The sequence below is a fragment of the Giraffa tippelskirchi genome, chromosome 5 (assembly GCF_054371585.1).
Source record: "Giraffa tippelskirchi isolate mGirTip1 chromosome 5, T2T-mGirTip1v1.2.pri, whole genome shotgun sequence".
Lineage (NCBI taxonomy): Eukaryota > Metazoa > Chordata > Mammalia > Artiodactyla > Giraffidae > Giraffa > Giraffa tippelskirchi.
In genome coordinates, this window is record NC_137279.1 from 176,935,492 (window position 1) to 176,962,014 (window position 26,523).

General features: G+C 53.4%; 1 protein-coding gene across 1 annotated transcript; it reads right to left on the reverse strand.

Moving 5' to 3' along the window:
- Positions 1-1,346: 1,346 nt before the first annotated feature.
- TIE1 (tyrosine kinase with immunoglobulin like and EGF like domains 1) lies at positions 1,347-21,362 on the reverse strand. The gene is made up of 23 exons (XM_081492641.1): positions 21,200-21,362; positions 17,942-18,259; positions 17,745-17,855; positions 16,146-16,301; positions 15,855-15,986; positions 15,555-15,695; positions 15,212-15,340; positions 14,280-14,425; positions 13,903-14,047; positions 11,689-11,847; positions 11,381-11,518; positions 10,898-11,194; positions 10,077-10,367; positions 9,199-9,389; positions 6,748-6,958; positions 6,476-6,586; positions 6,077-6,267; positions 5,004-5,117; positions 4,823-4,893; positions 3,631-3,671; positions 3,433-3,529; positions 3,248-3,347; positions 1,347-1,808 (listed from the first exon to the last, which is right to left on the reverse strand). The coding sequence occupies exons 1-23, from the start codon at positions 21,255-21,257 to the stop codon at positions 1,737-1,739; spliced, it is 3,420 nt and encodes a 1,139-aa protein (XP_081348767.1). The 5' UTR covers positions 21,258-21,362; the 3' UTR covers positions 1,347-1,736.
- Positions 21,363-26,523: the final 5,161 nt, after the last annotated feature.

A 26,523-nucleotide genomic window follows, 5' to 3' on the forward strand; every position in this document is an offset into this window, starting at 1 on the left:
ATCTTTTTCTCTATGTTGGTCCCTATCACAGATAACTTTTTAATCCTTCCATCTTGGACCTGGAAATAGAATTTCATCCGAGCAAATGCCATCTCCCCTAGCATGCATAGCCTCCAATTTACTTCAGTTAATTTCTTCTTAAAGTCAGCTCCATTCCCTTAGCACTCAAGTCTTTTTGGAGTACACCCCTCCCTCAACCTCCTGTATTTGTATATAATGTTATCAGCTGACACTTACTGAATACTACTTCCAAGGTTCAGTGCTGTGATCATATTCAGTGTTAACAACAGGGAGGTACCTATTACTAACTCCATTTTTCAGAGGAGAGAGCTGAAGCTCAGAGAGGTTAAGTGAGTTGACCAAGGTCACACAGATAGTAAGTGATAAAGCCAGGGCTTGGACATGGTCTATGTGATTCCACAAACTATGTTGTTAACCGCAATGTCATGCTATGTTATGGCTTCTTTATCTGACTCTCTGAAAAAATATGAGAAGCAAGATGTCTTGATTTTTAAGGAGCGGTGGGAGAGAAACCTGAGGCCAGCAGTGACAGATCAAAAGGATGGGCAAACCTGAAGACCACACAGCAGGGGGTAGTGACGTGGGACTAGCTTTCAGGACAGGGTTCACCTCCCCAAACACTGAGAGACTTTGAAGAAGGCACAGGCATTCTGCTGTGACTGACTGAAGTTGGAAATGACTTCTGCCTTCTTCCTTTGGGGCCCACAAGCTGGGCAGTACCAAGGCAGGGAAAGTTGCCTAGAGACAAAGGAAAATGGGAGCTCCAGACAGGCCAGACTCTGTCTGTTGCTCGGGTGTCAGTCTGAACTGAGGCTGTGCTAGAGCTGATGCTGGGAGGGACTGTTTGGACAGAGCAAAGAATCCTAGACTGGCAGCTATCTAGGGAGACATATTGGTAGTAGAGGCTGGAGAACAGGGAAGAGACCAGGGGAGAACTGGGCTTCTCATTATGATAGTGATGTGGGGGAGTGATTATGAAGTGAAAGTCGCTCAGTCGTGTCTGACTCTTTGCAACCCCATGGACTATACAGTCCATGGAATTAATACTGGAGTGGGTAGACTTTCCCTTCTCCAGAGGATTGTCTCAATCCAGGGATCGAACTGGGGTCTCCTGCATTGCAGGCAGATTCTTTACCAACTGACCTATCAGGGAAGCTCGATGTGGGGGCAGTATATGTGTAAAGTGATACATCTCCCATCATGGGGGGCTTGAAATAATGACAGTGTAACAAGCGAGAGCATTTCTTTTCTTGGGAAGTCCAGTTTTTCCCTCTTTGGTTTAACTTTTCCCTAGGGTTGACCAGCAGTAAAAGGTAGACATTGGATGGCGCTTCTCAGAGCATTTATTTTTCCTGATTACGAGGCTGGGAGTAGGGCGCAGCTGAAAATGGCACATTAGTGGTGTGAGTGCTGGCTTGCATGGAGGGGTTGAAGCAGGGGTTTGAGTGGAGGGAGCAGAAGAGCACAAACATGGAGTAGCTGAGCCAGAAGGAAGGATGTGAGGGTAGCCATCAGTGATGCAGGAGGCACTGGGAGCAACTGCAAGGGATGAGGACCCACCCCCCTGAGCCCACCCCATTCCTGGATCCCCATTTTTCTTCCTTAAGTTAAAAACCAATTCCTTGAGGCAGCTCAGGTGACAAGGATCAGCAGTCACAGGTTGGAGAGCTGAGTGTGCTCTGGCCAGCAGAGCCAGGATCTGGTCGGACAGTAGCTCAGGCCTCCTCTGCTGTAGCGTCAATGCCCGCATATGTGAAGTTCTCGAACAGCGACATGTTCACATAGGCCTGGGGAGCAGAGCAAGCTTTAGTGGGGGCCAGGCACCGGGGTATGCCTGCCCTGGAGGTCCTTGACTTCCATGTGGTTGGGGTACTGGAAGAGACACTGATCCGTACTGGAGACTCAAGATGACCCCATGGCCAAGAGTGGTCCTCACCAGCGCAGAGCAGAAAGAATATCAGACCACAGCTGGGAAGCTAACATGAGAGACCCTTGACACAATGTTAGATAGGTGTTTTTTCATGCCCTTATCCAATGAATTGATGGCTAATGCATTTATCCATTCATTTACTTATTGATGTATTCATTAGGCTGCTTCTGCTGATTTACCCATTTTTATGGTTGTTTGACTGTTCCTTCATTCTTATTATAGTTTAATAATTCCTATAACTACTTAGCTCAGTTGGTAAAGAATCTGCCTGCAATGCAGGAGACCCCAGTTCAATTCCTGGGTCAGGAAGATCCCCTGGAGAAGGGATAGGCCACCCACTCCAGTATTCTTGGGCTTCCCTGGTGGCTCAGCTGGTAAAGAATCCACCTGCAATGTGGGAGACCTGGTTCAATCCCTGGGTTGGGAAGATCCCCTAGTGAAGGAAATGGCTACTCACTCCATTATTCTAGTCTGGAGAATTCCATGGGCTGTAGAGTCCATGGGATTGCAAAGAGTCAGACACAACTGAGCAACTTTCACTTTCATGGTCATTTGATTATTCCTTCATTCTTAAGATAGTTTAATAATTCCTATAACTATTTAGTCATTAATTCATATTTAAGGACTCTTTTCACATTACTCATTTTCATGTACTTCTTCACTTAGATTTATTTGATAATTCATTTACTTATATAGTTATTAGATTCAGTTATTTAATTATGTGGGTTTTTTTGTCTTGTGGCTTACAGGATCTTATTTCCCAGACCAGGGATCAAATCTGTGCCTCCTGCAGTGGAATCGTGGAGTCCTAACCACTGGACCATCAAGGAATTCCCTTAATTACATGTTTATTTGTATGATTATTATATCATTCATCCACTAATTCTATACATTCATTCATGCAGTTACTGTGTTATTCATCCATCCATCCATTTGGTAAGCTGACCATTTGTGCATTCCACTCTGGCTCTGTGCCAGGTGAGAAGAGGTGTCCATGATAAGAAAGGACTGATGACCCCAGCAGAGGGAAGCAGGGAGTCCTGGACATGGGATCTGGGACAAGGACTTGGTGCTGAGGCTAATCAGTGGCCTTGGAAGGCTTTAGAAGGGCCTAGCGTCCAACGCAGTGAGAGCTAGAAAGGGCACTACACCCCAGGGCCCCATTTAGCTGTGGTGCAGCTGTTGGTGGGGACAGGGCCATGGAGACTGCTGCCTTGTGGCTCCTGTGGGCACTGTGAGGGCACTCCTGTGAGCTCAGTGAGCCCAGCTCTCCCCACACCCTGGTGTTCTCCTCACCTTCCTGGCTTCCAGCATTCGGCCCAGCTGCAGTGCAATCTGGGCAAAGGGGGGTCGCTCGTACGGACGGTCCCGCCAGCACTGCCGCATCAGCTCGTACCTGCAGGTGGGGATCAATGAGATGAGGGTCAGGACCCGCTGGGGTGACTGACAGGGGGCCCGGGGCTTGAGGCTGAGGGACTTACACTTCATCGTCACAGTTGCGGGGCTGCTCCATGCGGTAGCCCTGCGGCAGCTTCTCATATAGCTCGGCACACGTCATGCCACAGTATGGGGTGCCCCCTGTGGGAGGGCGATGCTCTCTTAGTCCAGGGCCCAGGAGGAGGCAGGTGGGGGCCAGGGAAAGGTGGGGGCCCTCTGGGGAACAGGGCTCAGGGACTCACCAAGGCTCACGATCTCCCAGAGGAGGACCCCAAAAGACCAACTGAAATGAGGAGGATGAACTGAGTTACCTTCTAGGCCCTGGGGCCCAGCAGCTTAATGTCTACCTACCCCAGGTGTGCAGCCCCTCCCAGCCTCTACCTATGTCTACTTTGCAAGGGTCTGGCCTTGACCAGGTGTGGTCTCTGCTACTGAAATTCCTTCACAGCCTCCCAGGCTCAACATAATCACACCTAACATTTTTACTGTGCACTTGCTATGGGCCAGGCACTTATCATTTAATGTATATGTTAATTCATCTACCCCTCACACCAACCCTATGATATAGGTACTATTATTATTCCCATTTTACAGATAGAGACACTGAGGCACTGAGAGGTTAACTAGCTCCCCAAGGTCACAAAGCTAGCAAGTGGTAGAGCTGGGATTCAAACTGGCAGTCTGGCTCCAAAGCCCTTGCTCTTAGCTGCCTCTTACATTATAACAGCAGCTGGGCTGATGAGAGGTGGCTGAGGCCAGGGTGGGAGTTCTAGTCGGGCAAGGCATCTCAGGGGTCCTGGGGCAGAAGTAGGAAGTAGGGGAGTAGTGGTCAGAGGGGTGTTGGTGTGGTAGACAGTGAGCTGGGCAGGCCAGGCCAAAGGGCCAGGACCAGGGCTGGAGTGCTGGGCAGGCCAGGTTGAAGAGAGGGGCAGGGGTGTGCCAGGATGGCTGTCTGGAGGAGGGAGCACAGAAGTGGCATCTTGGGGGTCATGCTCTGGTTAGGTCCTCCGGTGGGGATGACCTGCCCTTCAGAGAGGAAAGTCAGAGCATTCTTTGAGTGGTCTCTCCATTTACCCAGGCGTTATCCGCCAGCAGCCCCATATACCTCTCCAAGGCATCCTCCAGTCTCTTAGTCAAACACAGCCCTAAACCACCCCTACTCCAATGCTACCCCTGAAACACCTTCCAAGATGAAGCTTCCTTCCAGCTACATTCCCCCCCGCCCAACCCTGCCTTCCCATTAAGATGCTGGGCATGGCCAAGGCATACTTAAGACACATCCATGTCACAACTGTGTCATACCTGGAATACACCCTAGGGACAGCCAAGTCATGCCTTGGACAACCTGAGACATCTCTGAGGTGTGTCCGGGTCACACCTACACACATCCTTAGGGGACCAAACCCTCCTGCCTGTCCGCACTCCCACACTCACACGTCACTCTTGGTGGTGTAGACACTGTAGTTCAGAGACTCAATGGCCATCCAGCGCACCGGGAGACGCCCCTGGGAGGAAGTGGGTTTGAGGGGTTGGGTAAGGAGAAAGGACTGTTCAGCAGGTTCTGGGAGGCAGGGCCAGGCACGGGTCCTGAAGGGGAGGACTGAAGGAGACTTACCATAGTCTTCTTCACATAAACCTCCTCCCCCCGAGAAAGGCCAAAGTCTGCAATCTTGGAGGCCAGGTTCTCTCCAACCAGGACGTTTCGGGCAGCCAAGTCCCTGTGGATGAACTGCAGGCACGGTTAGAAGTCAGGGACGATGGAGGATGATGGAGCCTGGGATTCCAGGGCCAGGGAGGGGGTCTGCCTCATGGCTGGCTTCCCGGGCCCCTCTGTGCCCTTAGTAGCCCTTTATTCTTCTGCCCACCCACCCCAGGCCTCAACCTGGATCACAGACTCGTGCCTGGGAAAAACCACAGTGGGGGCTATCATCCCTTCCTACTTGTGATCTGGGCCATGACCAAGTTCAGGCTGTATCCTTCTCCTGGGACAATGGCTGACTTTTCCCCAGTGACCACACTGCATCTTCTCCTCTTTGAACGCTCCCTGACCCCATCTCTCCCTGACCTGTCCCCGAGCCCTGCTCCACTGATGAGAGTGGAAAGGCCCTTCCCTTGCCCAAAGCAATCTCTCCCTTGAGTTCCAGATCCTCTCCATTGGGCCATCCACCTTCCTCAGAGACCTTGCTCTATCACCCCTCCCTCTGCCTTGGCCCCCTGCCCTCTGCTTTCAAAGACACTCAAAGCATTAACAACTTCAAAATGCCTCCTTTCAGTCTCACATCCCCTCCTCCAATTGTCCCCTCCCTCCTTGCATTCAAGCGGGGTGTCCTTGGACTTGGTCTCAGGCTTCCCGTCTGTTCCACCCTTCTTCTGGTGAGTCTCACCCACTCCCTGGCCACCAGCACCCCAATCTCTGAAGTGACAGCTCCCAGACTGTTGTCCCTGGTCCAGGCCTCCCTCCTTGGTTCTAGGCTGACAGTTGCAAAATGCTAAGCCACATCCCCAAACACAGACCTGCTTTGGGGGTGTTCTCACCCACTCACCCAGGCCAGCAACCTGGGATCACGTCCTCTCTAGTCCTCAATCCCATATCCAATTAGAGCCTGCTGATTTGATCTCCTGAAGTTTGCTTGATGGTCTCCCCTCATCCCTCTAGCCCACCTTCCCCAAACACACACACACACACACCTGCTTCTCACTCAGGTACTGCATGCCATTGGCAGCATCACTGGCAAAGCGCAGCAGCTGCCGGGAGCTGAGGGTGGAGGCTGTTCCGTGTTCCCGGGCAAAAGCTGGGTCAGTTTCCAGGACCCGGCTCTTGCGCAGAAAATCCAGCAGGTTCCCATAGGGGGCATATTCAATGGCGATATACAAGTAACCTGGGAGGTGAGGCATACAGGGTGGTGATTTATACTCAGACAACCTGGGATGGCAGCAGGCACCTTATGGTACTAGATAGAGAACCTGGTGCATGAAGGAGAACCAATAGTGATGTTTTGGTGTCCTGAAGCTTCCTACAAGCTACTAGAGATATTGGCTGATGATGTGGGTTTGGAAGAAGGGGTAGATGATGAGTTTGGGGCTCACCTCGGTTCTCACAGGCCCCCAAGAGGTTGATGATGTTGGGATGATGCCCCAATTTGCACAGAACTTCCAGTTCTCCCGCAAAGTCACGATGGTCATTTTCAGAGGCATACTCTGTGTAAAGAATCCAATATCACTTTTGCCAGAAATAACCCTGGAGAAAGGGTGTGGGCTGTTGAGGGCTGGGGTCAGTTTCTGGTGGAAGCCAGGTGGGGCCTGGGGTTGAGGGAGAAAGGAGAGGGTCAGGGCTGGGGCAGGGGTTGCTCTCAGCGGACCTTTCAGCATCTTGATGGCGGCATTCATCTTGAGTCCGTCCTTCTTGATCATGGCTCGGATGACCTGGCCGAAGTTACCCTCTCCAATGAGATCCTCAAAGGTGATGTCCTCCCACTCCAGCACTGGGTAATTTAGGGGCTCGGGCTGAGGTTTCGGCCGCCGGGTCAGTGTCAAGGTGCCTGAGCTGAACTGCAGGATGGTCTCCTCGCCCTTCACAGGATGGGACAAGTAGGCAGACAGTCCACACAAGAGACAGGGGCAGCAAGATGCAGATACAGGCAGACAAAACAGTGATCAGACAAACAGAGACCCAGACAGAGGGCACTCTGGTGGCCAGCCAGGCATGAACAGACAGAGGACACATACTGAGACAGAATCATATGAGATGGAGCCACAGGTCGGCCATTGGGTGGACAGATGTCCAGAGAGAAACGCAGAGGCCGCAGGATGGAGATCTAGTGTGTGGGCTCTGGAGGAACAAGGAGTAAGTAAAATTGCTGGAAGCCACGACATGAGTCAATGGAAGGTTGATACTCCTAAGACTAAAACCAAGAAGAATTGGAATGAGCTTCCCTTTATTGTGCCAATCCCATAACCAGGCTGTGTTGTCACCAAGGATGCTCTGGAGTGGATTCTGGCCTTGGGCAGTGGATTGGGGTATTTTTAGTGAGCACCTACTCCATGAGCCTGGAGCAGCGGGCAGCCAGTGGAGTGGTTTTCTTCTCCATAGCAGAGAAGCAGAGATGACCCCTGTCCACTCACTTGGCAGCTCCCATATCTCTCAAACCACCCAGGACCTGAAGACAGAAAGAACATAACAGAGAAGACCATCCATTTGCCCTAGCCAAGTAGGACCTGGCCCACCTGGGCAGGACTGAGAGCAGGGAAAGGAAACAGCTGAATGGGACCATGGACATCGCCAATATGAGAACAGAAAGAATAGTTAAGATAGAGGTGTGGGGACCCTATATGAGCTGCAGCCCAGCTTGATGGGAGAGGTCAGAGGACACAGGTCACATGGATTCACACGAAACATAGACAACTGAAAGCGCACACCTGCATGCACATACATGTGTTCTAGTGGAGGCCAGTAGGCAGGGCATCCATGAGAGGTACATGTGGACATGTGCTTGTACAGGAGAACAAGCGGAGGGACACACATGTCAGGGATACAGGTGCATACAGATGGCGCATTCACAGATGGGCACACTCACGCCCAGCACATGCGCTCATGCACACAGATACCTGCACATAGGTGCCTGGGGCAGGGGTATGTCTTGATATATGTTAGGATGCTACATCCATTTAAGGCTACTTTCCCACTCCTTCCCTTCACATTCATACCCCTGACCCTCCCCCACCACAGCCAGGCCGCTTTTTGCACACACTGACCTCAGAGGGAGGCCAACGCAGCCTGGAACAAAGAAGCCGATTGAATCTCTGAAGGGAGTATTTTAGAGGCATGGCAGAGACAACAGCCTTGGACACTAGGCTTTCTATCACAAGGATCAGCCCTTGAGAGAGAAGAGGGTTTTTTTGTTTTTGTTTTTGAGATGCCAAAACTTCTCTATAAATACCGAGTCCAGCCACGGAGGACCCAGGGCAGAGTTCGGATCGTAAGTGACAACAGTAGGGAAGATCCCAGAGGAGAGAGAGGTGGAGGGGGGTGACAGATGAGGTTATGCTGGGGTCCCTGAAGGGGAGTTAGCACCCTCTCCCAGTCCTTACCCGGGGGGCCTGCTGCTCAGGATTACAGGGAAGACAAGAAGAGTAGGGAGGCCTGTGCTTCTCGCAAGGAGTGACAGGTGAGGCTGCAGGCCCAGCTCAACTCGAGAGCAGTAGAAACAGTTGGAGGAGGACCTGCAGCAATGGGTCTGAGGGCTGCAGAATATGCTGTCCTCTGCAGGGGACAGGGAAGGCCCTTGGAGTTCTTCAGTCCAAGGAGGCCCTGGGATTTGTAAAGATGGAGATTGGGATGAGGAACTGAAAGCGCAAGTGCCCTTCTGGCCTGAAAGAGGTCACAGAAGGGCTGAAGACATGAGCCATGGATGCGTGCAGGAGGGCCTGGCCAGAGAGAGGTCCTCACGGAGCCCAGGCATTCTCCATGTTCTCATCAGGCTTCCCAAGCTTCCATCACCCCTTATGGGAAGGGGGAGAACCCTGAATTGACCCTGGTGCAACATGGACATAACCGAATGATTCTGAACTGGGAATGTTAAATATCTTATCCCTAATATACCTGGGCTCATGAGCTGAGTTCAATTCTATAGAAATGGAGAAAATTATAGAGATTGCACCCTTGTATGCTGTTGAGTGTAGTCTTATACCTAAACATCCATGCGTGAACACACACACACTCACAGTGTACAAATACTTGTGTGTATACAAGTAGACACATATATACACAGGGTCTGCACACGTTTGCCCAGAGGCGGGTACAGGTGACTGACCGATCCTGACTGGTAGGTGAAGGTGCGTCTGCGATGCAGGCAGCTTTTGCGGATGCACACCAAGGTGAGGAGGGCAGCCAGGATGGTGAGGCAGGTGGCAGACACAGAGCCCACCACAGCCAGGACCAGCTGTTGATCCAGGCCCTCTTCAGCTGCATGGATCTCTTGGACTGGGCCCTCAATCTGCAGCCCTGGACACAAGAAGAGGGGGAGATCACAGAGATGCCTGGGTCAGGGAACCTGGAGGCCACCACGGGGTCACACAGAGGTGGAGATCCCAGTACCAGGGAGGGAGCGGGAATGTCAGGCCTAGGACCAGCGGGTTGCTGGAATGTCATGATTTTCCCAGCACTCAGACAATGGGTCATAAGAAGGGAAGGGTCGGACTCCCCTGTTGATACAGTGGTTAAGAATCCTCCTGCCAATGCAAGGGACACGGGTTCGATCCCCGGTCCCAGAAGATTCCACATACCTCAGGGCAACTAAGCCTGTGTGCCACAACTACTGAGCCTGCACATCAGAGCCCTCGAACCATAACTACAAATGCCTGTGCTCCGCAACAACAGAGAAGCCACTGCAATAAGAAGTCGGAACACGGCAACTAGAGAGTAGTCCCCCTCACCCCAACTAGAGAAAGCCTTCACACAGCAAAGAAGACCCAGAGCAGCCAAAAGTAAATAAATTAATTTAAAAAAAAAGAAGGTTCACATCAAAGAAGAACTTGAAAAATGAAAGAAGGGAAGGGTCAGGGTCCCCAGTGCCAGGCGTCACATCACTTGTTGGGAGGGGCCTAGGAGGCCCTGGATCCAAGGCAGGGGATCACGTGCTGGGGAGAGCACCATGACTGACCCTGTGGCCCGGGCATCCCCTCATCTCACCGTTGCCCAAGGTGGACTGTTCTACCATGTTGCTCCAGTCGCCGGGGCCCTGGACACTGGCCCGCACGCGGAAGAGGTAGCGCGTGCTGGCGTTGAGGCCGCGGACGATGGTGCTCGTCTCCTCGGGCCTGTCCACGTCCATCCACAGCGGGTCTCCGGAGCCCCCCGCCACCTGCACCTCCACGATGTACTTGGATATAGGCCCAGCTGGAGCCTCGGGGCGCTGCCACATCAGCTGGATCTCAGAGTCTGAAAGGGCCTGGGCATGGAGGTGTCGGGGGGCCGGGGGCCCTGGGGAGATTAGGATGGGAAGATGGGGCTCAGATGGGACCAGGCTGTGTGGCTGTGGGGTCAGACAGATTCGCTATAGCTGTGTCCCCAGCTCTACTGACCCCAGAATGGGAGATCCGCTGCCGACTTCCCCGTTCCTTCCTGAGCCGAATATTCCTCTCACTGTGGCCTCCTTCACCAGTGAGCTTCTGCTTCCCCTTACATCCCAAGTCTTCCTTGCAGTGACCCCATCTCCCCCAGGTCCCATGTCCTCCTCACGCCCCACCCCCTCCCATGACCTTCCTGGGCTCTCCTCTGTCCCAGTTACTCCTGGAGGCCCACATCCTCCTGTCATCCTGGATGCTCCCCTGTGTCCTGTCGTCCCTGTGCTCCTGTCTGCCTGACACCCAGGTCCTCCCTGCGCCCTGGTTTCCATGTCCTGTGGTCGCTGCCTGTCCATCCAGGCTCCTGTAACCTCCCATGTCCTTTCGGGCCCCGTGTCCCCTGCATGCCCTGCCCTCCCTCGTCACGCCACCTGCTCCCGAGCGTACCGCTGGGGGGCAGGAGCACGCGCGCTGCGGGCGAGGCCGGGCCCAGGAGGGTGCAGTGGTAGAGCCGCACATCCAGCTGGTAGTGGGTGCCAGGCGTGAGTCCGGTCAGGAGGGCGGTGCGGGCCTGGGGGGACGAGACGTTCTCCCGCCGCTCCTGTCCCCGGGCCCCGTCCCACAGGCGCAGCAGGAAGCCATCGCCCACCAGCGGCCCCGACACCAGGGGTAAGGACCAGCTCACTCGCAACCGGTCGGGGCCCTCCACATGCCAGCCCTCCAGCCACGGCTTCAACAAGGGCTCTGGGGCCAGAGGTAGAGGTCAGAACTGTCTGGTAGGTCCTGGGGGCCGGATGGGATGGTGAACCCCCAGGGACAACGTCCAGTGGGAAAGGCAGGGACCCCCGGGGCAGGCAAGCCGAGACAGCCCCGGAGCGCACGGGACAGTGACCCCTGGGGAAGAGAAAGGGGTGACTCTTGGCCTCTCACCAGGACAGTCTGTGGTCATGAGGGTGGGAGGCCCCCAGGCCCCCTCCCCGCCTTCCCCTGGCCGGCTCAGCTGCACACGGACACTGTATCCTGTCTTTGGCCTCAGGTTCATTAACGTCACGTTCTCACTGGGGTCCACTGGGGGCGGGGTGCACAGCACACAGCATTCAGCCCCAACCCCTTGCAGAAGCCTCCGCTCCCCCTTCAACCCCTCTCTTCTCCGCACACTTCCCCCTCCCTTTCCATCCCTCCGTCCCCCTCATTACTACCTGACACCCCATCCTGCCCCTAGCTCTTGGCCCCCTCACCCACGATGGTGGACCAGGCCATGGTGCTGTCCTGGGGCCTGTAGTGCAGGCGAACGGAGGCGATGGGTCCATCCCCAGAGAAGGAGACCAGCGGGGAGACCACGAGCTGGCGGCTCTGCTTGGCCAGAAGCCTTGGGGCGGTCAGGGGCACTGGTGGCACTGCCAGGAGACTCAGGGTAAGGTGTGGCCCACACAGCCCACCCAGCCCTCGGACACAGGGGCAGACTCGGTGCTCTGGGCATCAAAGATAACTCTGGATCTCAGTTTGGACCTGGGGACCCTCCTGGGCTGGGGAGAGACCAGGTGCAACAGATGATCAGAGTGGCCAGGGCCCAGGGAGGACAGCTCAGGGCATAGGGACTCAGCAACAAGGAAATGAGGGTGTCCCAGAAGATGTTAGGTGAGGAAGTGACATGGCCAGACAGGGGTTTGGGAGTGGGCACTCTGCCATGCAATGTGGGGGAGGACAGAGAAAGCTGAAGCCCAAGGCAGGGTCACCCTGCTCTCTGCCCCTCCCCCATCATCTATCACTCTCTTCATTAAAAAAAAAGTAGCAGGTGATGAAGCACCTGCTCTACCCAGATGCTTCAAGTGCATGGTCTCTAATTCTGACAACTGCCTTCAGGCAGGGCTCATCATCCCTATCTTAAGAATGAAGAAACTGAGGCTCAGAGACATGCAATGACCTGCTTAAGGCCATGCAGCCAGGGTTTAAACAAAGTCTGTCTGACCAGGCCATCTAAAATCAGCCCATCTTATCCCAAACAGCTTTTGTGCTCCTGCTTATCTTCCTCACCCGCTCTTCTGTCCATATTATTGCATTAATGTCTCAACTGGTTCCCTCGCCTCATCCAAACATTTTCCAGATGGATTTTCTAAGAAAAATGGATGTATGTATGGATGAACACATGCATGGATAAATGGATGGATGGGGGAAGGGAGGAGGGTCAGGAGGATGCAGGGGTGTGGTGGAAGGGGTGGGAAGGAACAATGTTGTCAGGCAGGAACACACACGTCAGGAAGAAGTGCTGGCCTGGGGGGAGAGGAAGGCCCAGTTTGGATCCTATGGAGACCCTGGGCCTGCGGCTCACGCAGAGGGTTAGGTGACCTGCAGTGGGGCCCCTGAGTCGTGGACCAGGTGACTTCCCCACTGACTTCAGAACCAGACCCCTACTATGCAGAGGTCTGGAGCCCAGGAGAGGGGTCCAGGCTGCAGATCGTATCTGGGAATTGCCAGGGAACGGTTGAAATCTTAGGAATAGGTGACATTATAACTACTAATAGCAATAAATGTCAACATACATTGAGAACATACCCTGTGTCAGGCACTGTGGCAAATGCTTAAGTGCATCATCTAATTTAATCTTCACAGCAATCCTATCAAGGGAGTGCTGATATCCTCATTTTACAGAGAGAGAAACAAGCTATGAGGGGCAAGGTAACTTGCTTAGATGATGGAGCTAGAATTTGTAGTGAAGATTCAAAGCCAAGTGGCCTGGGGAGAGTGAGAAGAGGAAGGCTGGAGGTGGGACCCTGGGTGGTGGAGGGGGCGACAGAGAAGTAGAGAGAGGATGGGAAGCAGAGTCGGACAGTGAGAAAGAGGGAGAGGGACAAGAGGTCTGGGCTCATGTCAGGGGAGGTGGTGGCGGGGGTCAGGAGCACAGGGAAAGAGGACCAGGGGGTGGGAAGGGCTGTGAACGTCTGATGTTTATGGGGCTGGAGAAGGTAGGGGACACCTAGACTGGGGTGGGGGTACTATGCTCTGAGCAATCCTGGGCACCGGCAGCTGCCTCCTTATTCACCAGGAAGCACTTCTGGGAAATGAAACAGGTCCACAGCCCCAGGCACTCCCCTGTTGTAGCACTGGGTGCCCGGTGGTGTGACTTGGGGTTGGAGGGAACACAGCATCCCAGAAGTGGAGTGAAAGGAACCGTGTATCTGTGGGGCGGGGGAGATAGAAAGAGAGCATTGCCTGGGGCAAGGCTGGAGAGTGTCCCATTTCTGGGGCATGGGTTCCCTTTTCAGGTGGGACTGAGCTATGCTCCAGCCTGGAGGGTGCCCGGCCCAGGCACCAGGCTGATGACGCCCTCTTCTCTGCCTGGTGCTGGGCTGTGACCTTACATGCTCTTGCCCTTCCTGCTCCTATCTGAGCAGCCTCGGCTAGCGCCCGCTCTGTCTGCCATCCATCCTCCATGGACCCGGGACATCACTGACCTTTGACATTGATCCTGAAGCGTCGACTATCCTGGCCACCAGATGTGGACACACGGCATTCCCAGAGTCCACTGTCCCCAAGAGCCAAGCGGGGCACCTCGAACTCGGCTGTGGTTCTATCTGGCTCAACAATGGCTTTGGTGGACTGAGAGAGGCAGGGGAAAGGGACAGGCCTCAGAGAAGGTGTGCCATGTGGCAGAGGCTTGTGTGTTTGTCCAGGCTGACGAGGGGACAGAGACTGGGAGGTGGTCCCTCAACAATCAGCCTGACCCCATTTGAGCTGTGGCCAGGCCAGTGGGCAGAGCCTGCAGAAAGCCCTGAGGGGTGGAGGATCCTGGGGGTGGGCAGGGGCCCTGGGCTGGGGTCATGGGGCTCACCAGGAGCACCATGCCATCTGGCTTGCGGAGCTCCATGCTGCCCCGGACTGGGAAGGGGTTCCCCGCTGCGGCACAGTTGATCCGGGGCGTTGTGTCTAAGTTGAACTCCAGTTCTGAGACCATATCCAAGATCTGGGGGATCCGGTCTGGGGAGAGAGGGGACACTCATCCCAGAGGCCCTGTAAGGGCAGACACACGACTGCCACAGAGCCACCCCTCCCCTCCCCCACCCCAAGTCTTTTATCTTAGTGGAGGCACCGCCAGCATCCCAGTCACGCAGGCCTGCAAGCCAGCAAAGTCCCGGCAACACCTCCAGGCCCTCACACTCACCTCTACCGGCCCCCGAATCTGCCTCTTGTGCCCTCCGCCTCCTCGGACCCTCCCACACCGAGACCAGACCCCTCGCCAGCCTCACCACCAGAACCCTGGTTCAGGCCTCTATCATTTCTGGGCCCTGTGACAGATCCTCTGGGCTCTCTTGCTCCCACTCCCTCCCCAGCAGTTGGGGTCCTCTCTCGAACCCATACCTGACAGCATGGGACCCCTTCGACCCTTCCCTGCGGGGCTATCATATGCAGTGCAAATCCTACAGCCTGTCATTCAAATGCTGTGAGTGTTGGCCTCCTCTGACCACTTCCAGAGCCTCTCCTCACGCCACTGTTCCGGTATTAAAGTTTGAGTCCTCAATCCCCTGGCCTTTGCCCTGCTCTCTCCCTGGCCATCTTTCTCCCGTCCTTCATACCCCATCTGAGATCACGCCTCTTTCCAGAGGCCCTCCCTGACTCTCTCGGGTTGATCAGGGCCCCCTCTGGGCTCCCACCCACCCTGGGCTGCTGCCCGTCCCCAGGGGAAGAGGGGCCTTGAGCCAGGGGGATGCATCTGGTGAAGCTGACCTGTTCCGAGGGACCTCAGAGCACCCCCCGTGCTCGTACCTGACTTCTCACAGTGCATCCCATGCCACCCGGAGGGGCAGACACAGCCGCTGAAGCGGTCACAAGTACCACCATTCTGACACTGGCACTGGAGGCGGCAGTCAGCTCCAAAACGACCTGGGGCGCAGGCTGGGCACAGAGGGGTTAGAGGGGCACAGGTCAGGGGGCAACAAGGGCACAGCTGGGGCCTGGGGAATGCCAGACTGGGCAGAGAGGGCACTGGTCAAGTGAGCAGGGGATGGTGGAGGGCTTGGTGTGTGAGGCAGGGCTGGAAGGAAGAGTTGGGGCCGGGCTTGCAGCTGGCTGTCTGGTCAGAGACTATGGAGGGTGGGTTAGTCCGTACCTTCCTGGCACTGGCTTCCTCTCCAGCCAGATCCACAAGAACAGCCATAGGGGTCTGGAAGGCAGAAGGTGAGGCCCCGGCAGCCTGATGTGCCTGGGCACTGCTCCTGGCAGCTCTGCCCAAAACGGCCTTCTCTGCAGGCTAGAAAGAGGGAACGTGGGTATAGAAGCCTCTGTTGGGTCTCAGCGTTCAAGACCTACTGGAACATGCTCATCCTCCAAGTCCATCCTTGTGGTTTGAGAGTCTTCTCCCAGCCAGGCATCCTCTCCTGCCCAGGTCCTGGTGTCCCCTCCTCCTTACCCTGCTCACAGCGGGTCCCAGTGAATCCAGGGGGGCACACACACTCGCCGTCCTGATCATGGCAGACACCTCCATGCAGGCAGCCTGGGCATTCCTTGGTACAGTCTTGTCCCCAGCGCCCTGCCTCACAGCCTGCAGGAATGTACTCTCAGCAGCTGACCCTCACCCACTGGACCACTGCCTCTTGAGGACTGGGGCACCCCTGGGTGGGGGCTCAGGGGATCCACAGGAAGTATGCACAGGGCTCCCAACCTCCCATATCACCCACCACCTCTGCCCTCTGCTCCTGACCCCGCACGATGAGTCGAAAGAAGGCGCTGCCCAGTGGGCTGGCTTCCAGGTACGTGGCACTGTAGATGCCGCTCGATGATGGCTGCACGTTTGGGAGCTGCAGCAAGAACTGCCCGTCCTGGGCCTCGTGCCAGTCCAGGGTGTAGAAATAGGATCCTGGGGGCATAAACAGGATACGGGCCTCAGCATCACACAAGAGCTGGGGTCCCCTTCCTCTGCTCACCTTATCCCGAGTCACATTAGCGTGAGCCAGGCAGAGTGAATAGACCGGGGGAAGGCACCAGCGAGTGTCTGGACCTGAGCCAGAAATGTGGGAGGCAGCCTCTTTTCCACGCTCCACCAACCACTCAGTAAATCACCAAGTCCTGTTCAGTGCACCTCCTCCTTGTCTCCTAAAGCTGCCCACTTCTCTTCACGCTCACTGCCACTACCCTGCTCCCAGCCTCCCACAGCCTTCCAAGCTGTCTCTCTGCCTCCAGTCTCCCTGCTTCCTGTCCATCCTCCACTTAGGGTGACCAGTGAGATTTTTCTCCAGCAGACCCCACCGTAGCTCCCCTGCTTAAGCTCTTCAATAGTTCTTCACTGCCCAAGGGACAGTATTGGACTCAACACAGCATTTTCACCAGTTTGGCTACCGTGCAGCCCTTTAGCCCCATACCTCTCCACATCTTGACTTCTAGCATTCCTGAATTGCTTTTATCTCTTCTAGAAACAATGTGGTATCTCACAGCTTCCTGTCTTTGCTCTTATCAACCCTCCTCCTGGAATGCTTCTGCCCTCTTCTTTGTGCAGTTAATTCCCAGGAGCCTCTCCTTCCTGGATCTGTGTACCTTAATATTAGGGTTCTCGTCCCCGCACCCCTCCCCCTTTTCTCTTTGCTCAGGATGGAAGAGAGATTCTAGAGAACATGGGTCTACCTGACTCCACGTCTCTTATTAGTTCAGGGACCCTGGAGCTCAGGAGGGAAAACCTTTGGCTCAAGAGTTCAGGGACACAAGAGGCAGCGAAAGGGCTGTGGGTGTGAGAGCTGAGGCAGGAATCTTTGGGGCCATACAGAAAAATGGCTTCCTCCTCTGCGGTGGCCAGAGGACCGGACAGGGCCAGGTGGGGGCAGGCCCGGGCTGAGATCCCCAGGCAGGCCCAGGCCCCTGCTCCCATCTGGACAGATCTCTGGAAGAGGCCAAATGTCCCTTGCCTGTGCTGGGACTTTGTTACCCCTTCTCTTCTTCAGCAGGGGGGCTTCTGCTCCCTGCCAGACCTGCTATGTGATAGCACTTGCTAACTTCTGGGAGAGCCCAACTGGGAGGGGTTAACACAGCTAACTAGGGGGTGACAGGGAAGGAGCTGACCATGAAGCTGCTGGTCCTCCGGGCGCAGTAGGACATCTCACAGCCAGAGATGAGTAGGATGCGGGTGCTTCCCATGGATCTGGTGCAGAAAAGAGGATGCGCCCCGGAGGCTGGCCAGAGCGGGTAACAGGTGTATGGAGCCACGGCTGTGTCCAGGGCCAGCCCTGGGAGCTTCGAGGGCCATGGAGGTGCCGGGGCGTCAGAACTATGGGTTCACCTGCCCACCCAGTTCAGACGCCTCCCCTCTTACCGTTGCTCTTCCAGATCACATCTGTCTGTTTCTCCTTGCGCACCCGCGCGGAAAGCACAGCCGTGTCGCCCTTGTTCACTGTGTGTGTGACCTTGTCTGGGAGCAGGTGGGCTGCGAGGCGGATGGAGGGTGGGGTCAAGGGTCAAGGGCAGCCCCTCCTCCCCTCCCCCCCCACCCTCACCGGCGGCCGGACTCACCCCCGGGGCTGTTGTGCACATAGAGGACGCGCGTGCGCCGCGCCCCCGCGCCGCCCACGCAGGAGAAGACGCCCACCAGGTCGGAGGGCTGCTGGAAGCCGCGCACCGTCACTTGGCGCGAGCCGTTGCGGGCGAGGTGCTGGGGCTGCCAGGGCCGGGGCGTGCGCACAATGCGGTCGTCCTTCTCCAGCAGCAGCGGGGGCCCCCAGGCGTCCGAGCCCCTGCTCGCCCCCGCCTCCCCGGACACGCAGGTCAGGAAGAAGCGCTGGGGCTCGGTCAGACGCAGGTCGGCCAGCAGCGTCAGGTCCACCGCCGCCCCTGGGCCGGGACACCGGGCTCCGATCTGGCAGGGTCCCGGCCCTCCCCCTGCCCCGCCCTCCGCCTCTCGCCCCTCTCTTCGCAGCCTCTCCCCTCTCCTCCCCTCCTCCCCAGGCACTGCACTTCATCAGGCACGTCCATCCGCCTCCCTTCCTGTCTCTATCCCCTTCCCGGTGCACCGGCCCCTTTCCCTCGAGTCTCTTCATCCTAACAGAACAAAAACAAAAACAAAGCCCCTTCCCTAGCCTCCCCATCCCCTCCCTTCTCCAGCCAGATGGCTTCCCTTTACAGCCCAGCCTTTGGAAAGAAAGAATGATCTATGCGCCCCATCACCGTTTCCTCACTCTATTCCCGGCAGTCCCCTTTCCTGACCTGTCTCTACAGCTGCTCCGCAAAGGGGAGCCGCTCTCCCTGCCCACCTCCACCCCCCCCACCCCCCACCCCCACCCCCGCTTGCTGGCTAGGAGAGCGCTAAAGATCAGAAGTGTCTTGGAGGGACCCCTCCCGTTGCTCTGGTCCCCACGTCGCTCCCGGAATCTGGACCGGTTTCCTGTGCTGAGATTGAAGGCGGGAGAGGCTGGATTCTGCAGCCAGGTGGTTATGGAGCAGAAAGGAAGAGAGCTCTGGTCCCAGCAAAAGGCCAGAAGCAGGGAGGGCAGGCCCTAGGGCCCACTTGGGGCTGAAACATGCATGGACACCAGGTGGGCCTTGGTCTTTGCCTTCTACAGAGCTTCCTCCAGGGTGGGGAGACAGACGTGGACAAACCTATCAAATGCACGAGACTGTGTAGGGAGCACAGAGAAGGGACACCTAACCCAGCATAGGGGAGACAGGGGCTGAAGAGGTGCCTCCTGGGAGATACAGCTTGAGGGTCTTAAAGCTGAGCAGGATACAGGGTGCGGATTTGAGAATGAGGACACGGAGAGGTCATTGGTGGGAAGGACATTCTAGGCAGAGGACATGCATTGGTACACACTAGGTTGCTTCAGTCGTGTCCGACTCTTTGCGACCCCATGGGCTGTAGCCCTCCAGGCTCCTCTGTCCATGGGGATTCTCCAGCAAGACTACGGGAGTGGGTTGCCATTCCCTTCTCCAGGGGATCTTCCTGACCCAGGGATCGAACCTGTGTATCTTATGTCTCCAGCATTGGCAGGTGGGTTCTTTATCATTAGCGCCACCTGGGAAGTCCCAGAGCCAGAGTAAATGTGTAGAATGAAAAATATCATGCTGTGGACAGGGGGCTGTCCAAGTTCAAAGTGGCTGGGGCATAGGGTGTGAGGCCAGGGCTAGGAGGGACCTCGGAGAGCTGGAATCTAGGCTCAGCTGAGCTTCCTCAGTCCTGGGACCCCATGCCTTCCCAAGCCCCTCCTACTCTGCCCCTGCCTGTTCACTGCCAAGTGGTTAGTTGGTTTAGATGCTACTTTGCTTATCAATGGATATTCTTTGAAAGCCTGCCATAAGTAAATGAAGCTGACTTGTCTGTCCTGTGCCGAACACCTGTTTTCCTTTGGATCCTCACACTCTGCACAAGTTGATGTCTTTCCATCCACAGAGGAGGGTCATAAAAATTATTCTCCAGCCTTCCTCTAGCAAGCTCATCCCCTCTCTGGGCCTTCACCATCACTTCTGAGTCAGTAACCCTGGGCAGGCCTCTCAGTTCTCCCCAAACATGCTCCTCTCTGGACTTCCTGCCTCAGCAGACTGCAAAACCCACCTGAGGTACAAACTTGCGAGACATTTCATACTGCTGCTGTCATAATGAATGTCTGTCGGAGATCAGTTATATGCCATGTACTTTACTTATGTTCTCTAGTTTTATCATCCCAGCTCTCCTGAGAGTTTGCCAGTTTTATAGCTGGCAAATTAAGGCTCAGATAAATAACTTACCCAAGGGCATGCAATTAGTAACTGGCAGAGCCTGGTTGTCTGACTCTAAAGTCCACACCTTGAAGCACTATCCTGACTCAGTCACAAAATTCTGTTTCCTCAGAACCTCTAGACTTCATCCCCATCCTCAAGTCTCCCCTTGTTAACCCTCATCCTTGGTTCCATGGACCATCCTGATAGCCACACTCTTCCCTCAGATTGTCCTCCTAACTGACCCATCCGAGACCTTGTGACTCTCTGGCCTACAACCTTCCATAGCTCCCTATTGCCCTTCACGATGCAGAGCTTGCTGTAGAGCTCCCTTGCTGTTCCCACTGCCCCTCCTGCTGTGCGTTCCCTCCAGGATCCCTCGCTCCCCTCTACTTCCACTCCTCTGAGACTTGTGTCTATTATTCTGACTGTCCTGGAATGAAGACCACCCTCTGAGTGAAGTCTGTCCTGATCCATTTTCATCTCCTATCCTGAAGTAGAGTAGGCTGACTCTTCAGTGTTCCTCTGTGTCTGTTCCATGCTCACCTGGTGTCCCGGGTCCCCCACTAGACCGCGAACCTCTCAAGGTGGCCTTTGTGTTCTAATCCTCTTTGGGCAGCAGCTGAAGGAATTGGCTCTTAGCAAGTGCTAAGTGCTAATTCAGAAGCTCTTAGCAAGTGCTCTGTGTAAATTACATCATTGAAACCCAGTTACAGCCATAGGAGCTCAACATCATTGAATCTGTTGTACAGCTCTAGAAGCTCTCTGCCTCTTACAGCTCTTGGAATATTGTTGGTGCTCGATAAATGTTTGTCGAATGAATAACTGAGTTAGTCCCACACACTGACCGTATGAGCACCCCCTGAAAACTTCAGGGGGCCCAGAGGCTCTGCTGCTCCCCACTGATGTTCAAATCCAACACAGTCTGTGGATGCTCCCCTCCCCCAATCCCTAGCTTCTGCCTGGGTTCTCCAGGCCCTGATCCCACTTTCTAGTGAATCAGAGTGCGGAGGAAAGAGATAGCAATGATGATAGGGTTTTGGGGGCGGGGGTAGTCAAGGCCCTGGGCAGGGAGAGACTTACCAACATGAGAAGCCAGGAAGAAGATGGGGAGCAGCAAAGGGGGCTCCAGCCAGACCATACTCCGGAGGCTGACTGCGCCAGCCAGCACAAGCAGGGCCCAGGGTCAGTCACTCTGGGTCTGGTTGCTCAGCCTGTGCTGTCAGTGTGTGTTGGTGTTAGGGAGGAAGAGGAAATGAGTTAGCTTGGGTGGGAGGGGTGGCAGGGGAGAAGGGTGGGGAGGACTTATCCTGCTTCTGGGCTTCTAGGCCCCCCTAGTCTGGGGATGGGTGTGGCCTGGAAGGTCCTGGAATGGGGTCACTGAGGGTGGGGGGAGGGTTGTGGTAAGGACAGACCTGGGGACTGTTGGACCGTTTCCCTTCCCCTCTTCTCCCTGTGGTCCTCAGTCTTGCCAGCGGGCAGGAGGCAGGAGACAGGAAAGGGAGGAAGTCGGTGGCTTCCTCCTATTGAGAGGGGATGGGGAGGATATTGTTCTGGGGTCTCTCCTCCCCCAGCACAAACACATGATTCCTCATGTTTGCATCCCAGGACACAGTTACATGGGTGTCCTAGAGAGCAGTTCATGTATGTAACACAAGGATCCGGAATGTACACAAAGGAACAAAACAACACACTCAGGGCAAAAGCCCTTTGATTCAATCTTGTGTTATTCTCTCAGTTTACAGGTTGCAAAACTGAGGCCTGAGCCTGCAGGGCCTGAGGGCTCTCTGAGGTCATGGCAAGGCTGGGACCTGAGCTTCTGCCTTAGCCGTTCCTCAGGGCTCATGCTAAGCCAATCTACAGAGTGCACAGGGGGTGAGTCTCCTGCATTTGCAGCCCTTGGCTTAAGCCACTAACAGAGGCTTCAGCACAATGTCTGCCTGATGTCATTATCCTTGGACACTGGGGCAGCAGAAGCCCCACCCAGAGAGTGCCTGCACTCTTGAGGGCTGACAGCAGCCTGGAAGCAGTCCTAGCCCTTGACAAAGGCTCCGAAGTCCCATGGATCTGCTGTGCCCCTCATCTCTCCCTGCTCTGCTGCCACCTCTCCACTGGCATTTGCCAGAGCAGAACATCATCCACGGGCACAGAATGCCCGCTGGGCTGGGGGTGGGGTCTGTCCTTGCAGGGAACAGAGGGAAGCGTGTTGGAGCCATCAGATGGCTGGGCTTGCTTGTGAAATCTGTGACTCCTCTGGCCTCGAATAGAGTGGTTGGGGTGGGGTGAGACCTGGTGCTAGGTTAGGGGACTGGTTTGGAAGTCCACACCCTCCCTCTGGGGCTGGAACATCTTCCAGAGTCTGTTGCCAGGTGAAAGCTGGACTCTCTTTTGGACCCACGAGGCTCTAATTCACTGTCTGGGGGAAGCAGGGCCTTTGCAGTCTAGCTGAGCTGGTTTAGGAATGGGACTCTTCTGAAAATCCCTGAAAAGTCCCAGGAGAGACGTTGACTCCTGGTGTAGTTTGAAAAATGGATCAGGGAAGCCCACTCCACCTCCACCATGTTGGCCCCCAGATTCCTCATTCCTAGGTATGAGGCTGGGAAGAGCTTTTTGTGGATAAGACTCTGGTGGGAATGGGGGTGGCTGATGCTTTAGTCTTCAGCTTATCTTGGTGCCAAGACCTTTGACTCTAGCATAAGAAAGGAGCTGGGAAATGCTGGGCAGTTTGTCTGGCAGGGTTGTAGGCAGAACTTTTCCCTTGTTTCTGAGGAAACCTGGTAGGCATAATGTCATTTTGTATATATACAGAGAGCACTTAGGCAGCATCTGTTGTGGAAAATGACAGCTACTGGCACAGGTGTTTGCTCTGAATGAATTTTAAGGCTCTGTGACTCTGTAACATGGCAAAGACTACAGGCCCATCTGGCCAGCCCACTTTCAACTGGGAAACAAAACTCAGTAGTAATGATCTGTAGATGAACACAATGCACATCTTGCAGAGTTTGTATACAAGAATTTGTATTATAAAAGAATGTCCTATAAGTGTAAAAGTGTATTTTTACACGTGTTGAGATCATGTTGCAAGCAACTTAAATACCATCTGTTTACAAACAGAATGTCACTAATGAACTATCTGTGCACCAACAAATTTTGAGTGGGTTGTGTGTACATCTGCTCTTGCAATAGGAATACTTAAACCATAATGCATGCCTTAAAGCCTCAGTCACTGGAAAGTCACTGGAAAGTTACCGACCAAGAATAATGTTAATGCAGATATGCAGTTCTACACATTGTGAGGTCAACCATCCAATCCAAAACAAAGCTGATAATGATAGAGCTAAAGATAACTTATTTTTTAAAAAAGCAAGAATAGCAGCATGACCAACTCCACACAAGGCTGATGATTCACTGCTACAAAAGTCACCTTCCTGCAAATAGTGGGAATGCCAGCTCTTGTCACGTGGTCACATATAGGGGTTTTGCCAGGTCACCAGGGGTTAAGGGCAAACAGGCCTCCTGTGGAACTCTGAAGCAGAGATTTTTAGTAGACAATCCGTGCCAATTTACTTTCCAGATGCCAGATTTTACTCACCTTCAGTTAGAATGTTGCTAGTAAGAAGCGTGCAGTTGGACCTGAAAAGGTAATGAAAGTAGTTATCCTTTGCCCATAAGAACTGAAAAAGGACATGAAATTGTGGAACTGTCCAAGGCCCATGGGGGCAGACTCATGTTCCACTGTGGGGCCGTGGAGCCAAAGAGTTCCGTGTTTGTATGACTGTGTCAACTGTCGGTATCAACTGAGTGCTACTGAAAATGGTAGTGTATTTTTTCATAGCTAATCTGAGCTTTGGGGCTGCTGCTTTTGGAGTAGTCTGTTGTGGTCCCTTTGGGATACCATAACAAAATACCACAGACTGGCTAGCTTCTAAACAGTAAACATGTATTTCTCACAGTTCTAGAGGCTAGAAGTCCAAGATCAGGATGCCAGCATGGTCCAGTGAGGACCCTCTTCCAGGTCTCAGGTCCTCACAGGGTGAAAAGGCAAAGGAGCTCTCTCAGTTCTCTTTTATAAATGTATTACAGGCATCCCTAAGAGATAGTGCGGGCTCGATTCTAATGTCTCCAATAAAGAGAATAACATTCTAATGTCTCCAATAATCGCTCCAATAAAGCGATGTGACAATAAAGCAAGTCACATATTTTTGGGTTTCCCAGTGTATATAAAAGTTAGGCTTACTGTACTATATCTACTAAGTGTACAATACCATCATGTCTAAAAATTATATGTACTTTAGTTAAAAAATACATGGACTTCCCTGGTGGTCCAGTGACTAAGATTCTTCACTCCCAGGGCAGGGGGCCCAGGTTCAATCCCTGGTCAGGGAACTAGATCCCGCATGCAACTAAGATCTGATGCAGCCAAATAAATAAGTAAATAAATATAAATATTAAAATTATTTTATTGCTAAAAAATGCTAACCATTATCTGAACCTTTGGCAAGTTGTAATTTTTTGCTGGTGGAGGGTCTTGCCTTGATGTTGGTGGTTGCTACAGGAGGGGGTGGCTGTGGCAATTTCTTAAAATAAGGCAACAGTTAAGTCTGTATCAATTAACTCTTTCTTCCCCTTGAACACTTAGAGGCCATTGTAGGGTTATTAACTGATCTAATTTCAATATTATTGTGTCTCAGGGAAACCTGAGGAGATGGGGAGAGACAGGGGACTGACCAATTGGTGGAGCAGTCAGAACACATATTTATCGTTTAATTTCGCTACCTTATATGGACACCTGCCCCTAAACAATTACAATAACATCAAAGATCACTGATCACAGACCATCATAACAAATGTAATAATAATAAAAAGTTTGAAATGTGAGAATTACCAGAATGCAACACAGAGGCAGGAAGTAAGCAAATGCTGTTGGAAAAATGGCACTGATAGCTTTGCTCGATGCAGAATTGCCACAAACCTTCAATCTATAAAAGAACGTATTGTCTACAGAGCATGATAAAGCAAAGCACCATAAAATGAGGTATGCCCATAATTTCACCCTCATGATCTAATCACCCGAAGGCCTCCACCTCCTAAGACCATCACACTGGGCATGAAGATTTCAATGTATGGATTTTGGAGGGGGACAAACATTCAGACCATACTGTCATCCTTTGCTAGGAGCAGATTAATGAGACTAAGATTTTAACCCTTGTCTCTGTAACAGTTGGCAGACTTCTGGGCCACTGGCCACATTTTGAGTAACATTAGTCTAATGGGTAACAGACAAAGAGGGTCGAAGGATAGATGGCTGAAGTCATAAATGTCTGAATTTGAGAGTTACAGGGATCCCCCACTTTTTCTCTTTTATGAGAGACCTGCCTTAGTACCTGTTTTTGCTGACCAAAAGAGATCCGAGGAGGATTTTCAATTTTATGAAAAAAGGTGAAAAGTGAAAATAGCATTCATCGTTTGTTTTGCAGGGAATTTTTACAGAGGCAGCTTGCACCCTGAACTGCTAGAGAGGTAGACCGCCAAGCTCCTTCCCCAGAAACTATACTCAGCATCTCAGCGTCAAGCCCCCAGAGCTTTGAACTGTGTCTGTGAGCATCTGTGCTTAATCTTGATTTATTTTGTGCAATCGTTAGTTAACGAGATGTGTCCCAAGGTAATTGCTTTCTTTGCTTTATGCCATCTCGGCTTAAAGGTTTCATGGGAATGCTCTGATAGTGGGGAGACCTGTAGAGTATTTCTGGCTTATGGTGGAGTCTGTGGTGTTGTAGGAGTGGCAAGGAGGTGATGGCCACAGGAGACGAAGAAGTCCAAGCGGGGTTTGGAAAGGTCACCTATAAGGATATGCTCCTTTTCACCCTTGTCATTCAGAACACACTGTATTTTTACATAGATGCAGGCATGTTAAAACCCTGCATTGAGCATTCCCAATACAGGCCTTCTTGATTTGTGTACCATCTGCACATTATTTGTAATGCATCAATTCTGTTTTTCCTACAAGTGGTTCTAAACTCTTTGGGGGTGGTGATGGGAAGGACAGATCTCTAAAATAATGGGACAAGACAGACCAATTACAAATGCTGAAATTGAAACCGTGGTTAAAAACCTCCCAGCAAACAAAAGTTCAGGACCTGACAGCTTCACAGGCGAATTTTATCAAACATTTAGAGTTAACACCTGTCCTGAAACTGTTCCCAAAAAATTGCAGAGGAAAGAATACTTCCAAACTCATTTTATGGGGCTTCCCTGGTGGCTCAGACAGTAAAGAATATGCCTGCAATGTGGGAGGCCCCAGGTTTGACCCCTGGGAAGATACCCTAGAGAAGGGAATGGCAACCCACTCCAGGATTCTTGTCTAAAAAATTCCACGGATAGAGGAAGCTGGCAGGCTACAGTCCATG